This window comes from Salvia hispanica, chromosome 5 (assembly GCF_023119035.1).
Source record: "Salvia hispanica cultivar TCC Black 2014 chromosome 5, UniMelb_Shisp_WGS_1.0, whole genome shotgun sequence".
Taxonomy (NCBI): domain Eukaryota; kingdom Viridiplantae; phylum Streptophyta; class Magnoliopsida; order Lamiales; family Lamiaceae; genus Salvia; species Salvia hispanica.
The window spans coordinates 33,554,976-33,572,476 of record NC_062969.1 but is presented as its reverse complement, the minus strand read 5'-3'; the positions used below and the strand labels follow the sequence as shown (position 1 = coordinate 33,572,476).

Below are 17,501 nucleotides of genomic sequence, written 5' to 3'. Positions count from 1 at the left end.
AATCATAACCATAAGATATAGAAAAATGAGTGGCCCAAATTTAGTCTCTAGTTCGGTCTTTAAGAAGGGTTCGACATTGATCAAAACTATATATATATAGAGGTGTATTCATATACTTTTTCTATATTTTATGCTTTTTCCTTTTTAATCTCCACCATTCATTCTTAATATCTAATGGCCGAAATTAGGGCCTGATCAAGTAATTTTTATTAATTAAAAAAATGGAAAAGGGCTTTTAAGGTAATGACAAAATCGTTGGTTATGGAAATTCCATGATTTTCTCCCTCACAAAATCTTGCAGCGGTTTTTTCATCGTCTCCCAGAATTGTTTCTTCTCTTTCATCGTTCTTTCATCTTTCTTCTCTTTCATCTTTCTTCGTTTTTCGTTCGTGAAAATTCCGGTTTTAAATTCCGGTTTTAACAAAGCGTGCATTCGTGCGAAACAATGGAAGAAGGTGGTTCTTCAACAATGGACGAAACTTATGATTCAAACATGGACGAAGGTAAATTTTTTCGGAAAGTCATAGTTTATTGTATCCACGTTTCATTAATTCCCAAATCACTCAACCCTCTTCGTTTTTCTGTTAATTAAAACTAGTTCCATAACTGACGTTAACAAGGAGCATGAGTTTGCTTAAGGGGTTGGCTAAGGTTTATAATTGAGTTTGCATGGGCTAGGGTTTAGAAACGCGGCGGCTGGGATGTTGTATTCTTTGTTAATCTTAATGTTCATTCATTAATAGATAATGTACAGTTATGAATAAATGATCCAAGTTTTATTTGGTCTTGGTTATGGTTTAGACACGTTAATTAATCTAGGGTGTTGTGTTATTAGATACAAATAATGTAGATTTAGTACTGTATAATGTAAATTATTAGATAGATAATGCACGTTTTATTTTGTATTGGTTATGGTGTAGACACGTTAATTAAACTAGAGTGTTGTGTTATTAGATACATATAATGTAGATTTAGTACTGTATAAGGTAAATTATTAGATAGATAATGCATGTTTTATCTTGTCTTGGTTATGGTTTAGACACGTTAATTAAACTAGGGTGTTGTGTTATTAGATACAAATAATGTAGATTTAGTTCTGTATAATGTAAATTATTAGATAGATAATGCACGTTTTATTGTTCATAATGTTTATGTTAGTTGAGATTTTATTTTTGTGATTGTGTGCAGTGGTTGTTGTACCTGAGTGCTCGAAAGATTTGAAGCCTGTGGTTGGGCAGAAGTTCAAATCACTGGATTTTTGTTTCGCGTTCTAAGATGTGTATGCCCGTGCTGTTGGTTTTGATACTCGCAAATCACAAATGAGGAAAACTGATGGTATAATTACTTGGTATAACGTGGTTTGCAACAGGGAAGGCAGCAAGAAGTCGAGCGAGGATGACCAAGCAAATGCACGGTCTGGTTTTTCGATAAAACGTCGACGTTTATCAAAGCGTTGTGGTTGTAAAGCCAGTATATCATTCAAGTTCTTCTCCGAGGGAGGAGTTTCAGGTTATACTGTCGAGGAGTTTAACGAAGTTCATAACCATTATATGGTTGGGACAGAGCATCAGTAGTTTATGTCAATCAATCGAAAGTTGGACGACGTACATCATCAATTTATCCTTGATTGTTCAAAGGCTAACATAGGCCCCACACTCATGTTTAATGTGCTAAAGGAAATTCTCGGTGGTTTTCAGCTCGTTGGCTGCAATGTTGGGGATATAAGGAATGCTTCACGAGACATCAAAGCATACGCTCATGGTTTTGACGTACAAATGGTTTTGGATGATATGGCTAGGAAGAAGGAGATGTCCGAAGCATTCACATATGAGTACGAGGTTAATGCTAGCAACCAGCTTGTTGCTCTGTTCTGGTGTGATGGTTTGATGAAGAGGAATTACCACATGTTCGGTGATATTGTCGCTTTTGACACCACCTACAACACCAATAGGTATACCTGTCGTGCATTATAACATTTTAATATGTACATTATTGTATGCATTACTATATACTTTTCATGCATTATACATGTCCTTTGCTTGAATTATGTTGGCTTATGTTACGCAGGTATTGTATGATCTTCGCGCCGTTCACGGGAAAGGACAATCATGGACGACTAGTAACTTTCGCTGCTGGTTTGGTAAGCAACGAGAAGACAGACGCTTTTGCATGGCTGTTTAGACATTTTTTCCAATGTATGGGGGTTGCTCCGAAGATGATTGTTACAGATCAAGATTTGGGGATGAGATCGGCTATTGATGAGATTCTTGTCGGGACTCGCCACAGATGGTGTATGTGGCATATCATGCATAAGTTGGCCAACACATTTCCTGGTCGGTTATTGAGGGACGAAGATTTCAAGAAAGAGTTCAATGCATGTGTATGGTCGGACCTGCTTGAACCCGACGAGTTCGAAGAAGAGTGGAATGGAGTAGTTGAGCGTTATGGCCTAGAAGAACACAGTTGGTTCAAGACGTTGTACGAGTATAGGCAGTTATGGATACCTGTGTACTTCAGAGATTTCCCAATGGGCTCGATGATTAGGACCACCTCGATATCTGAGTTAGAGAACAACTTCTATAAAAACTTTCTGAAGCCACGCAACAACATTGCGGAATTTTGTGGAATTCTACTTGAATTTCAACCAAGCTGTGGATTTTCAGCGGAATAGTAGAACAAAGCTGGACTACCAAGACGCGACTGCCCTGCCTATATTGGCCACTAATCTGCCTTTCGAGAAACATGCTTCTACTCTGTACACAGATAGTATGTTCAAGAAAATACAAGAGGAGATTGTTGAGGGAAATGACAGATGCCGCGTTTTGGGGTTCTCATCTACAGACAGTGTTGACACCTACAAACTTGGAGACAGCCTTCGCCATTCCTACTTTGTGAGACACGATAGGACTGACGACTCATATTCTTGTGATTGCAAACTATTCAGTAGGAAGGGTTATCTGTGCAGCCATGACTTCTCTTTGTTCCGGAACAATGAAGTAAAAAAGATTCCGGATAACTACTGTGCAAGTAGATGGATGAAGACTCCGCTAACTAAGGCTGTCCATGGACATGTTGATGAGACTTTACCTACACAATCCGTTGTTGATGAAAGGCAAAACGTTTCAAAGCAAGGAATCTCACTGTTCTATGGTTTTCTTCGTCGATTTGAGACGGACATTGACGTGCTTCGTGCATTCGTAGGTGGACCGGAGGAACTTGGTAATTCACTTCAACTTGGAACTCCTTTAACATTCGCTTCTGAGAAGAGGCGAATGATTGAACAGTTTTATGGAATGGAAAGGCCGGAAGTCGTCGAGGTCCACCCTCCGGATGTGGTAAAGACAAAGGGGCTCGCGAGCAGCTCCGCTAGTCATCTGATTTCCAAGAGAGAAAAGGCTATCAAGGATGCTACTAGGCCCCTTAGACGGTGTAAGGCGTGCGATGAGTTGTGCCATCATGACTCTAGAAATTGTCCAATGCTTAAAGAGCTTGAAACGGAGAATGAGCTGCGTAAGGGAAAGAGAAAATGTTGATTTATTTTCATTATAACAACATTATTTTTCTTTGTTTTGCGTTTTATGCTCAGAGTTTTAAGTCTATTTCTTCCGACTTTGAACAAGGTTTTTTAAATGTTTGCTCATTATAAAAGGTTTTTTGTGCATTATTGTTATGTATCTTTTACATTATTTGAATTTAGTACTTGCTACTTTTTCAGAATTATTACAGTAGCCTGGCGTTTTGGAGAAATAGTATTTTCAATACTGTGAATAGCCGTGCATTATATGCATATTTTCATACATTATGAAGTTATATTTACTACATTTTTGTGTTATATGCACCGGTATGTCACTTCATTACTATCCCGTAAAAGTGCATTATGAATCAATTTATTTACATTATTTGTTAACTTAAATGCATCGAGTATGGAGTTTGCTATGACACATTAAGATGTTCGATAGTTTTGATATACATTATTTCTTATATATTGTACATTATTAAGCAATAAATTGATATTATTAAGCTATTCTTAGCCATTACCAGTTTTGTGCAGCAAACATTTAGTACCAAGATATCCAAAACATTCCAAATCATCTACTTCAGGGATATCCAAAACATTCCAACCCATAGTTCAGGGATACCCAAAACGTTTAGTACCAAGATACCCATAACTTTGCAAGATATCCAGAACATTGGAACCCACAAATTTGTTGTTCACCCTTACATCATAAAAAACATCTAATTCATATTTCATTCATTCGCAACATTTCCAGGCTCTTCATTCCTTTGGCAGTTAGACCACATTCCCAATCCTTCTCCCCCTCTCCGAAGTACGTCTCCATATGCCTCATCACATACACCCCCGTGTCCACGGTGCCGCTGTTGTTCCTCCACGGCATTGTCACGACATGCGCTTTACACTTTTTGACCTGTGCCGCCATTTTTGAAACCTTGGACTTCGTAAGTGCTGCTGCAAAGAACTTTTTCTACACCCAAAGAAGATAAAATTGATCAATGGCATATAATGTACAATTTGTGGTTTATAATGCAGAAGTTATATAGTGTAATGCATATTACCAGCACAGAGGGTGTGTCCTCATATTTTTCACCAAATGTCCCGTGTGTTTCAGCCAAGGTGTGATCAATGATGTTCATCTTGGAATCTCCAAGATCAAAACAAACCACATACTAATGGGACGCCCCCCAAACTGGGAAGAAGAACTGCACAACGGAAGGAGCATTACAACACATATTATTCTCTCCAGTGCATCTAAAAAACGACTACATTATTTTACTATAACTCACTGATAGTTGCCCGTTCCAATTGTTTCCTCAAATTGGAAATCTTCCGTCCATTCCGGTTGTGCGTCCACCATTGACTGAATCTGTAGTTTTTTTGTGTTAGCCGTTACAAACTTTAAGTTATTATAATAACTTGATAGAAACATGGTGTCACGACCGCACTTTCTAAGGATAGAAAGTCCGGTTGATCGCAACTAGGGGAGGATAAAAGAAGCGGGGAAGAAAGGGGAAAACTGTGGCACAACTGAACTTGAACTGAAATAACTTGGAATATATATAAATCAGAGTGCATTGTACAAGAGAATGAAATCTCAACTTTTACATTGCAGCGGAAGAGTCAAGAGAAGATGACATCGTGTATGGAGACACGACGCATCCATGTACTATTCTATCGAAGGATCTTCATCGTCTATGCTCAACACCGCCCGCCGTCATCACTGCTCAACCTGCACATTTTTAAAACACATGCAGGGCTGAGTACTTGGTGTACTCAATGGACACGTGCCGAAATATATTTTACTAAAACTGGTTTTGTCAAGCCGCACTTGAGTGAACTCGGGATTTTAGGAAAAGTTCCGAGAACACTGAAACATTTTCCTTCTCATTATCAAAAGCGATCTGCTGTTCTATTTTCCTGGAACTTATGCCATATCTGAACTAACTCCTGGTGAAACGAAGTCACAACTCCTGGTGAAACCAATTCACAACTCCTGGTGAAACGAATTCACAAACTCCTGGTGAAACTAATTTACAACTCCTGGTGAAACGAATTCACAAACTCCTGGTGAAACTAATTCACAAGTCCTGGTGAAATGAATTCACAAACTCCTAGTGAAACCAATTCACAACTCCTGGTGAAACTAATTCACAAACTCCTGGTCTAGTAGGGACATCGCCCTTGCTAGACAATCAGATAGGCAAAGTTCACAAGCACCCGTAAAGCAACACATAATGTCACATAACTAAATAACATCACTTTCTCTTGATGTAAATAGCACTCATCATAAAATATTGTTCATGAAACTGTAAATGTAAACTGTACTTTTCATATCACCTTGGCACTCTTCGTAAAATATTGTTCATGAAACTGTAAACGTAAACTGTACTTTTCATATCACCTTGGCACTCTTCATAAAAACCATACTTTAAACATAAAGGCAACAATCGTATCTTAAATAGAAAGCCCACCTCGTTCGCTTAAAACTCCTTAAATTGATTTTTCCTCACTCCGCCTTTACTCACAGAGATAGCCTTTTGAAAGCAAACAACGTACTTAATAAGACTCAAGAAGTTCTCATACTTATAGGAATGCATGCCCCTAATTAATTCTCTTATCCTTCGTTCACTTCTAGGAAATTTTTAGAAACTCGCATATTAATTAAATCGGGAAATTTAATTAATAGCACTTCTTTATTAAACTTAATTATTTTCGTGGCTCGAGAACGTCGTCTCTCTTTCCTCCTATTTCCTTAGTGGCCGCCCAAGGCGTCGCGGGCGACGCCGGTCGGCCCTCGCTTTTCCAACTTCAATACTTTCCATCTTCGGAAACTTAGTAAATTATTCGGGAATTAATTAATTGAGCTCCAACTCAATCCTTAAATTAATCCCATCCAACAAATAGCTTCTCAAGTCCAATAAATAGGAATTCTCGGCCCACTTTCTAAAAATTAAACTTCTTTATTTCTCCAATTATTCTTTGTTCTATCTCCTAAATAAAGAATGGCACTTGGCCCAATAGTCCATCACAAAATATACACTCAAATAAATTCCTATGGGGCCTAGCCCAAATGATTTAAATTTCATCCAGCCTCTTAATTTGCCTTAGGCCCAAAGCAGGGACCCATTTACTCATCTCCTCCATCGTGACTTCTCCCTTCTCACATTCCTATCTCCCAAATTTCCAGATTAGGGATTCTCGAATGAGACGAGAACAGCGGCGGTTCTCCCTCCTCCCTTGCGACCTCTCCGGTGGATCGCCATCTCCGGCTTCGCCAGAGTTTGTCCACTCCTCCGCTGAATCTCCTTCTTCCCTTTTCTTTCTCTCTATCTCTTAACTCCAAAACGAATCCATAAATTCAAAGTCAAAGGCGGCGGCTTTTCCCTCTCCGGCGAAATCGCCACTTTTCGACGGGGATCTCGGGGTCCCGCCGACGCGTACGCCCTCCGTCACGCTTCTCTCTCTGTCACTCGGCGAGCTCACAGCACTGCCGCTGCCGACGTCACTCGCCGTCCGCCGCTCCTCTGCGTCGCCGGCTCTCCGTCGCTGCTGCCAGCGCTCTGCATCGGTTCTCGCCGTCGAGCCCTCCAAGAGGCAACGACCCCAGCCCTTTCTCGACCTTCCCGAGACGGCGCCGACACCAGCCGCCGCCTTACTCTGCTGCCCCGGCAGCGTCTCCGCTCAGCCGGGCCTCCCGGAGCTCGTCGCTGCCCGTCCGTCGCTCACGCCTCCGTCGCCTCCCACTCGCGACGGCAGGCACGTCATCGCGGCTGCCGAAGTCCGCCACGCACGCTGCTCTCTTTCCTTTCGGCGTCCAGCGGCGCCGACCTCATCCCGGCTGCTCAACGAGCAGAGTCGCCGCTCCTCTCGGTTCTCCGGTGTTTCCGTCGCCGCTCGACCATCGCCGGCAGGTCGGCCGAGTACTCCTCACTCCAAAGCTAAGTCCCCAAATCCCTTAGCCCCTTTTTAGTTTAGAATTACTAAAGCTTTGATCTTGGGCAAACTGTTATTGTTGATTCATCACTTGATATGGGGAGTCTATTTGCATTTGAGAGGGATTTGAGAAAGAATGTAGCTACTGGAATAACTTTTATTGTTATGAGTTCTGTTTCTAAGTTTCATTTAGAGCTGCTATGATTCTAAGTTCTTGTTTACCTACTGTGCTAGCTCTATATGATGCAAGATTATTGGGTGTTTGAGGTTGTTTACCTCACTTGCTGAACTTGTATCGGTGGTGGCGGTCTCTCGCCTTCGCCGCCGCTTCCTCTCCTCTCCGTCGCCCCGCGCTTAGTGTCGTGAGTGGGTGGTGGAGGTGAAGGGGAAGGTGGCTCTTATATGGTGCTAATCTATTGGAAGCTAGGTTTGAGACTTGGAGCCAAAGGCTCCTATTTTGGGCTTGTTAGCTCTCTCACTTTCGAGCTTGATGATTGTGAGATTCTTGCCGTTTTGGTGATGGTGGCTGATCTTCTTGGCTGATTTCTCGGCCTTGATCGACGGGGAGATGAGAGTTTGTCTCATCTTCTACTTTTGGGCTTGTGTAGGAGCTCTTTCTCCTATGCCTTCTTTGTCTTGAATCTCTTTTGATGTTAGATGAAGTGGTGACAAAAATTGGCTTACCTCATGCTCTATCTTGTAGCTCTTCTAGCTGCACTATTCACCTACTTGCTCCATCTCTTATTTAGCTTGTGCTTCCCTCCCTCTTTACTTGTGTGTAACTTTCTAACCCCCAATTTGGTGTAACTTTGTAGGTACATGGAGGCATTCTTGAAGCTTGTGGAGGGAAGCAAAAATCGAGATTAAGAAAGAGAGGGAAAGAAAGGAGATGCTCCTCTTGAGCTCATTTGGTTCTATTCCCAATTTAGTTTGCTTCCAAACTCGAGAATTTAAAGAAGTAGGATAGATAGTGTAGAATAGGTGCATGTTGATTTTATCACACTTGCAGGCATGTACTATTTCCATCATCCATGTATTTCTATTTCTTCACGGTGTATCCACATTTCTCTAATAAAAGTATTTTCTCCACTTTTATTCTTGAAACTTAGATTTTCCTTGCATTTTATTTCCTCCAACGAAGATACTTAAATTACTCCAAAGTTGAAAATTACCACGATAACTACGATTACACGGCTTCTTAAAGGAAATAGATTAAGCTACTAAATCCGATTTATCCCGAAGGAAGGGAACGAAAATTCGGGGCGTTACACATGGAGAGAAAGGTTGTACACTCACACATGGTCTTGTTGAGAAGAAAAGCCTGGAAACTGTCTCTGGCGCCCTGTTCCTTTCCATTGTATTCAGGTAAGAGCTCCACGTATCGATAACATCGAGGCTCACTGGCTTGAATGGCGCTAAAGATTGCATCTCGATCTGCACAGTACTCTTAAAGTTGTCATGGTAGACAACTGAATCCCTGTACATGTTTACCCAGTTAAAACAATTTCACATGTCCCAAAAATAAGAATATCTAAAGTATAAAATTTACTTGTTCTTATCCGCTGTGCTAAGAACCCAGTAGTAGAGCTGCTTGTCCACCGTGTGTGGCTTTGCTGTCACTCTAACTGCTCTCTCATTGAATGGAGACCGGGCAGCTAGACTAGGCTTCTTCATTCGTCCTATTCCCTTCTGGAAAAAAAAATATAGACGCATACAATGCCATTAGTAGATGTTTTACTTTAGTCTTTGAATTAACTATGCTATTTTTTACCTCATCCGCATCCGAATCCTGTATGATGTGTTTCCCTCTCGTTTTTTCTTGATGACCAACCTTTCCACCTCCTTGTTTTGGATCTACAAGTTGTAGTGGCTCATTTGTTCACTCAATACCAATCACTACGCCCTTACGTGGTGCAGCAGTCTGTACCTTTAAACAAGGAAAAATAATCAATTCAATAATGCATGACATCAACGTAATAATGCAGAAAATTATGGCTTCATTTAGATATTCAACCTCCTGCCGAATGTCCATTTGTTTTCCCATCGCTGCCTTTGAAGCTCCCTCCCTAGCTGGCTATTTTCTCTTTGCTGCCGGAACCTCAGCGCGTTTCCCTTTGGTTGTCTGGGTTTTTTTAAAAAATAATTAAACAAAATGAACTGAATAATGCATACATACATACATATAATGTCCAGATTTACTTTAAATAATGTAACAATATTATTACAAAATGCAAGCTTTGATTGGGGTATATTTACCTTGATGGTGTCCCCTACGGCTGCACTGTTTGATTTGTTTTTATTTTTTTCGGCTTTACTCTTTGCCGCTGCATCCTCCATGTCCTTCCCATCATCTTCACCACTGCTTCTAGGCACCTGCAAACAATGGAACACAAATGAAAAGGTGTAATATTGTTACTAATTAATAACACTTGAGCATTTAGTTTCTCAGTACATACCTCAGTCGCTGCTAAGCTGGAAGGTTTCTCAAGCTGGCCACCACCATCATTTCCTGCTCTGTTATCAGGGATATCACTGCCAATTTCCTCTTGCACGTGCATGTCCTCACCCTGGTCAGCAGCGCCCACCGGCTCATCTTGGGCTCTATCATCATTGGTTCTTGTCCCTGAACCACCAGCCCCGTCTGTTGTCTGGGTTTGCTGTGTAGCAAACGGGTCAGGACATTCAAATCCGTCCAGCACAAAGGATGGCCTATCGAAGCCTCTTGCAATAGTCTTCTTCTTGTCGTATGCTGCCATCATCTTTTCCATCTCATCAATCAACTCTTGACTGTACTCCTCTTTATCCTCCCTCGCTTGAGTCAAACGTGTAACAATCTCTTCTTGCTCAACCACATGTTCCTCCTCCAACCCCAACTGTTAGTATGCCTTGAATTTGTATAGGATTAGGTTTCCTAATAGGGATAGGATTATGTTTCCTAAGCCCAGTCTGTCTAATGTGTGCCTATATATATGGGAGTAGAGCACATAATCTGTATCTGAAAACTGCAGTCATAATACAATTTGTTCTCCGTTTTTGCCCGTGGACGTAGCCAACACAACGTTGGTGAACCACGTAAATTCTGTGTCTATTTACGTTCTTTTGTTTCTCGATTCATAATTGCCCTATTTGTCATAACAAACTGGTATCTAGAGCCTTGGTTTTCGAACTAAACCTTCACGTTCAGAGCAGATAGATGGAGGCAATGTTACCATGGCCAACAGTGTTGTCTGCAAGGTGGTTGGCATCGGCTCAATCAGGATTAGGACTCATGATGGGGTCTTCTGCACCTTGAACGATGTTAGGCATGTTCCACAGATGACGAAGAATCTGATATCCCTAAGTACATTTGATAGTAAGGGGTTCAGTTTCAAAGGTGAAGGTGGAGTAATGCGTATTTTGAAAGGTTCGAAGGTGGTTCTGACAGCTTTGAAACGGGGTACCTTGTATGTTCTGAGAGGTTCCATCGTAGCAAATTCTGCTGATATTGCATCATCCGAGGTTGCAACCAAGGATATGACCAAGCTGTGGCATATGAGGCTCGGTCATATGGGAGAACGTGGCATGAGAATCATGTCGAATCGTGATTTTCTTTCGGGCCATAAGGTGCAGAAACTTGATTTCTGCGAACACTGTGTGTTGGGGAAGCTTCATCGCAGCAAGTTTCCAAAGAAGGGTGTTCATCGAACGAAGGGGACACTTGACTACATTCATATGGATTGTTGGGGTCCCTCACGTGTTGAGTCTATTGGAGGACGCAAGTATTTTGTGTCGATGATTGATGACTACTCGAGAATGACTTGGGTGTTTATGATGAAGCATAAAGGTGAGGCATTCAAGAAGTTCAAAGAGTGGAAGACTCTAATTGAAAACCAGACTGGGAAGAAGATCAAGCGATTGAGAACAGATAACGGTCTGGAATTTTGTTCGTCTGAGTTCGATGAGTTTTGTAGGAGTGAAGGGATCGTTCGCCATCACACCGTTAGACATACACCACAGCAGAATGGTGTGGCAGAACGCATGAATCAGACGTTGTTGGAGAGAGCAAGATGCATGCTCTTCCAAGCCGGTTTGACTAGGAAGTTTTGGGCAGAGGCAGTAAACACGGCTTGTTATCTGATCAACCGTGGACCTCACACTGGCATTGACTGCAAGACACCGTACGAGGTATGGTCTGATTCACCTGCAGATTACTCTATGTTGAGAGTTTTTGGGAGTACTGTTTACTATCATGTGAGTGAAGGTAAATTGGAGCCAAGAGCTAAGAAGGGAGTATTTGTTGGTTATGGAGATGGAGTTAAGGGGTACAGAATTTGGTCATCTTCAGAGGGTAGAATTATTCTCAGTCGGAATGTGGTATTTGATGAAAATTCTATGCTTAACTCTACTGTGAAGTCTATTGCTACAGAGGATTTGGATGGTGTTGATGAACAGGTGGAGCTGCAAGTCACTCATGATGTGAGTGAATCACAACTCCAAGGTGGAGAAGATCAACACACTACTGCTGAAGCCGCCGATACTTCTAGTTCGGATGTTCATCCACAAGCTCGTCAGAGAAGCATTGCTATTGACAGAGCTAGGAGGACAAATGTGAAGCCTCCGTTGAGGTATGGTTTTGAGGATATGATGGCATATGCATTGCAGGTTGCCAATGAGGTCGAAGATGAGCCTTCGGCAGATGAACCACCTACCTATAAGGAATCCTCCATCATTTTAATGGGAATCATCTTGAAATCATCTACCCACGTCGAAATCGCGTAGCCTAAGAGAGTGCTTGACTTGATAAACTTATCTCTTATACGCTTAGCTCTATTCCTGCTGGGTCCTGCACCACCTCCTATGTTCACAGCTTCCAATCTCCTTGCTTCCTCTTCCACCAAATACTTCTCTTTATCTATCCGGTCCTCCAATCTCCCAGTACCGAACTGGTCGCGCTCAACCTCCTCTCTTTGTTTTAAGTTTTCCATCGTCCGGCCTTTTGCTATTGGCCAGGCCCGGCTGACTCGCCTCCGGATGTGAACCACGCGGTCCACATACGCCAACTGATAAACACAGAGTTACTAAAGGTCAATAATCCAATATTTTGTATGCTTAATGCATGAATAAATTATTTTTAATGCAAGAAATGAGGGACAATAATGCATAAGTAAAACAAAATATGAAATATGCTTACATATGAACAAATTCAATAATGCACGTTCTTATTTGCTATTAATGCATGTAAATTCATTTTTAATGCAAAAAGGGTTTCACTTACCAATAAAAAGTGCATAGGCCCGGTGAAATATATAGTTTCACCTCTCTTCCAAGTAGGATAGGTGGCCTCCAACACTGATAAGACGTAGCCGCATCAGTTGAGATTCCTAATCTCATCAACGTCGTCGATGAAATGTAGAATCTTCGGCTTCAAATTACCATCTGCCGGTGTCTCAATTTCTGCATTCTCTAACATGAACATGAACATCTTTCTGAAATCTGGACCACCGTTCACCTCCTCCTTAATCAGCTTTGCATTGGCTCTTTCCACAACGTTCTGCAACGTAGTCGTTGAACTGGAATTCGTTTTGCTTATCAACTGGCCTTGAGATTGGTGTTGGCCCTCTTGGAAATCCTAGCGTCAGATGGACATCTTCCTCGTCGATGGTCAAGCCTCCACCCCCACACAAAGGTATCTCGCAGTGTGCAAGATTAAATGAGTTGAGAACCCAATAGGCGATGTACCCGGGAATCTCGTTGATGTTGTAGTGTAGCATGGCACCGAATCCAAGTTCTTCTACTGCTTCCTTTTGACGTGGGGTAAGACCTTTCAAACAGTTAACGAATTCTGTGGTGCTCCGGGTGTATAAGTGGTCAACCTTTTTCCCTCGTGCCTTCCTCTTTTCCCCTTCTTCATTTGAGGTACTAGCCTCTGCCGTCTGTTGTTCCTTAAGTCTCTCCCTAAACTTTTGTGCTATTGCTAGAGGCAGAACATCATCCACAACCTCATCTATATCCAACCTGGGATGTTTAGTAGCTGCAAAAAGGAATAAGTAAACAATTTACATTAATGCATAATAATAACTGACTAATGTACTGTATAATAATGTTAATGAACCATATAATAATGCAGAAAAAGTACTTAAAAATGTAACAAAAACGTATACAACTTCTGCAAACATTAATTTAGTGGAATACAGTTGTAATGCAAAAAAACATGACCAAAATGCACCAAAAAATATTAAACTATGCATGAAACTTTTCTCTAGCCGCACTGTAGAACAATAATGATGAAATCCAAACAAATAATTCAGAAAATTTAATGAATAATGTTTAAAAATTTGCAACCAACATCAATAATGTTGATATCTAACCGAATAATGCAGATAAATAACTGAATAATGCAAAAAAATGCACAAATAACTGAATAATTTAATGAACATAACAGATATGCAATAGACTTTAAATGCACAAATAAAGGCTAAAACTGTACAAATACTGTTAAATAATGCATCAAACTGCACTAAAACAAACCTACTAGTTCTTATACCTCACTACTCAGTAGTCACCTCCAACCACATGATCAATACACTAAACACAGATATCAGTAATGGTGCAGACCAACCAAATAATGCAGACATTGAACTGACTAACGTAACAAAAATGGACACCACTTTAAGCAAGAATATAACAGAGTTGAACTAGACTTGTAATGCACAAATAAAGGCTAACAATGTACAAATACTGATAAATAATGCATCAAAATGGACTATAAGAAACCCACTAGTTCTTAAAACTCACGACTTATCAGTGGACACATCCAACCACATAACCCCTTCTGCTAAACACATACATCAATAATGATCAATTCTAACCAAATTATGCAGAAAACTAACTGAATAATGTAACAAAACCGGACACCACTTAGGCAAGCATAATACAAAGAGACAATAGACTTGTAATGCAAAAAATGAAGCCAACAAATGTATAGAAAACGTTCAATAATGTACCGAAATAAGGAAAAACACACAATCAGTTTCTTAAAAATGGCGCAGCGGTCTCACCTTCGGTCTGCATCGGTTGACTTTTGAAGGGGCGGCCTCTCTTCGACATTGCAAATCTAACAGATACAACAACAACAGATACCGCACCAAATTAGTCTATAGAACCAACAAAATCAACATCTTAGTTCCGGAGTCGTGTATTAAAAACAAAATGACCAATTTCAGGTCGAATTCATCCCCAAAACTTAACGTCAGAACACATACCACTAAGAAACCAACAATAACATTCCAAAATTGGATAGCCCAACATTTAATACTCACAATTTCACATTTTATCTAAGAAATCGCACTAAAAATTGGAACTTTAGAAGCGTACCGTAGATGAAACACGGATATGAACAGTGGACCGAGGGCGCTCACGAACTGAAACGGGAACTTCGGGACTCGGAATCGTCGACAGACGTAGCTTTTCACAGTGAGAATCGAAGTTGCGGTAGGGCTAGGGTTTTCAGGGGCAGCGGCTAGGGTTTGACGGATTTAGAAGATGAGGAGAAGTTGTTTGGTCATAGTTTGATGGGATGGAATGAGAGAGAGTGAGAAGTTGGAAGGTCTATCAAATTCCCGCTTAATTATCGGACCTTCCGTTTTCGAACGTGTTCCAGACATTATATGTTTACTATTATACCCTGGTAATGCACGACATTAAACCAATAATGCAAGACAGGATTAAATTCGATTTTTTAATCTTGACCATCCACTGGCAATATCCAATGGATGATATTAATGCTCCCCTATATGTATATATATATATATATATATAGGGTTGCGTTAGTGTGCTAACTAATTTACAGTAATAACTAATAACTTTCAATATTGTGCATTAAAATTATCAACACAAAGACATAATTATATCAATACAACATGTAAATTTAAAATGTCAACACAAAGACATAATTTTATCAGCACAAGAAGATTGATCAATTTATGTCTTTGTGTTGATGTTTTTAACATACAAAATTGATGTTAGTTATTAGTTATTACCATAAATTAGTTAGTATTTGATCACACACCTATATATATATATATATATAGGGGTGCACTAGGGTGCCACCATAGTTAGGATAACACCATACCACCAATATAGTCCGTTAGATCTCAATTATGGACGCCTAGGATTAAGTTTCGTGAAAAAAACACGGGTTTGCAGTCTACTGTATTAGATATTGCAGTCTACCGTATTAGATATTGCAGTTGTGGTAAACTGCAATATTGTTGTGGTAAGACTGCAATGTTCAATGAACAGCACTGCAATCTGGTAACGTAAAATTAGAAATTTCTTAAGTTACCCCTCCGTGTTTTTACACGTGACAGCATGACAAGCACACGATTTTTGGATCCACTGGCCTAAAATGGTGGTATGGTGTTACAATAAAGAGGGTTGTCATATTAACACATCCATATATATATTATATATGCTAGACTGCAATAGTATAAACGCTAGACTGCAATATTATATATGCTAGACTGCAATAGTATAAACGCTAGACTGCAATCTATAGATTGCAGTCTAGCGTATTGGATATTGCAGTCGGGAAAAATTGCAGTCTAGTGTATTGGATATTGCAGTCCGTGAAAATTTACCCTTGAGCAATTTTTATGATTGCCACATGGCAGCTTATTATTCGTCCACATGTACAAATGATTGGCTAGGAATGGTGGTATGGTGTTACTTTAAGAGGTGTTGTCATTTTAACACAATTCTATATATATATATATATATATATATATAGGGACGTACTAAGATGACAACCCTCTTTATTGTAACACCATACCACCATTTTAGGCCATTGGATCTGAAAATCGTATGTTTGTCATGCTGCCAAGTGTAAAAACACGGAGGGGTAAAATAGGAAATTTCTAATTTTACGTTACCAGATTGCAGTGTTGTTCATTGAATATTGCAGTCTTACCACAACAATATTGCAGTTTACCACGACTGCAATATCTAATATAGTAGACTGCAATATCTAATACAGTAGACTGCAAACCCGTGTTTTTTCACGAAACTTAATCCTAGGCGTCCATAGATGAGATCTAACGGACTATATTGGTGGTATGGTGTTATCCTATCTATGGTGGCACCCTAGTGCACCCCTATATATATATATATATATATATATATATATATATATATATATATATAGGTTTGTGTTAAAATGACAACTCCTCTTAAAATGACAACGTGACAACGCTTATACAAGCAATATTATTAACGCTACACAGCAATATTCAATACGGTCTTCAACACAGTTTCAATACAATATCAACACAGTGTGTAAAATTTCAAGATTTTAATGTCAACACAGTATCAACACAATATCAACACAACATCAATCATTGACTACCATTGAAATCATGTTGACATTTTCTTGTTGATGTTTTTTTGTGATCTGTTGACATTTTTCAATGGTCAAGATCATAGTTTTAAGTTTGTACAATATTTAGAGTTTTCAATTGATCACATCCCTATATATATATATATATATATATGGAAGTGATTAATTGCTAACTAATTAGCAATCCCAAACTAAGACTAAATCTTAGCCATTAGATTAGAAGATCTAGTGGTTGAAATAATGCCACATGGATTATATTTTTAATTAAGAAAATTAATAAATAAAATTAGAGGGTATTAATGTCAATTCTCTCTCATTAAAATCATCTTAAAACTTTAAATTTACGTAACTCTCTCGATTTAAATTATTTTTTCGCAAAAAATATATCAAATTAAAGATAATTATTTTTGAAATTTGTTGACATAAAATTCAAGTTGTTGACATTACTATTGAAGTTGCTTTACTGATTTCATAGTTGATATATTATTACAGGCTGCGTAGTTCAAATCGATATATGATAATTGTTTTACACATCCATCTAAAAAACATGATAACATCAAATATTCAAACCACTCTTTGTTCAAATCAAAATAAAACAGTTGTTTACTTATTGGTTCTACGGCTAAACCATTCCTTGTACTTGTTCTGTAACGCAGATAATCTTTGCTTGTTTGCATT

The 17,501-nt window shown here is 39.6% G+C and overlaps 1 protein-coding gene and 1 long non-coding RNA gene across 2 annotated transcripts; both read left to right on the top strand.

The window, feature by feature from the left end:
* Window positions 1–445: 445 nt before the first annotated feature.
* LOC125189891 (protein FAR1-RELATED SEQUENCE 9-like) lies at window positions 446–3,533 on the top strand. Its single transcript, XM_048087116.1, has 6 exons — window positions 446–503; window positions 1,189–1,267; window positions 1,370–1,553; window positions 1,698–1,951; window positions 2,068–2,508; window positions 2,597–3,533. Exons 1-6 carry the CDS (start codon window positions 446–448, stop codon window positions 3,531–3,533), a joined length of 1,953 nt encoding a protein of 650 aa, XP_047943073.1.
* Window positions 3,534–6,670: 3,137 nt separating this feature from the next.
* Window positions 6,671–8,545, top strand: LOC125190494. The gene is made up of 2 exons (XR_007170928.1): window positions 6,671–8,054; window positions 8,266–8,545. It is a non-coding gene; the product is annotated as an uncharacterized LOC125190494 (long non-coding RNA).
* The last annotated feature ends 8,956 nt before the right edge of the window (window positions 8,546–17,501 follow it).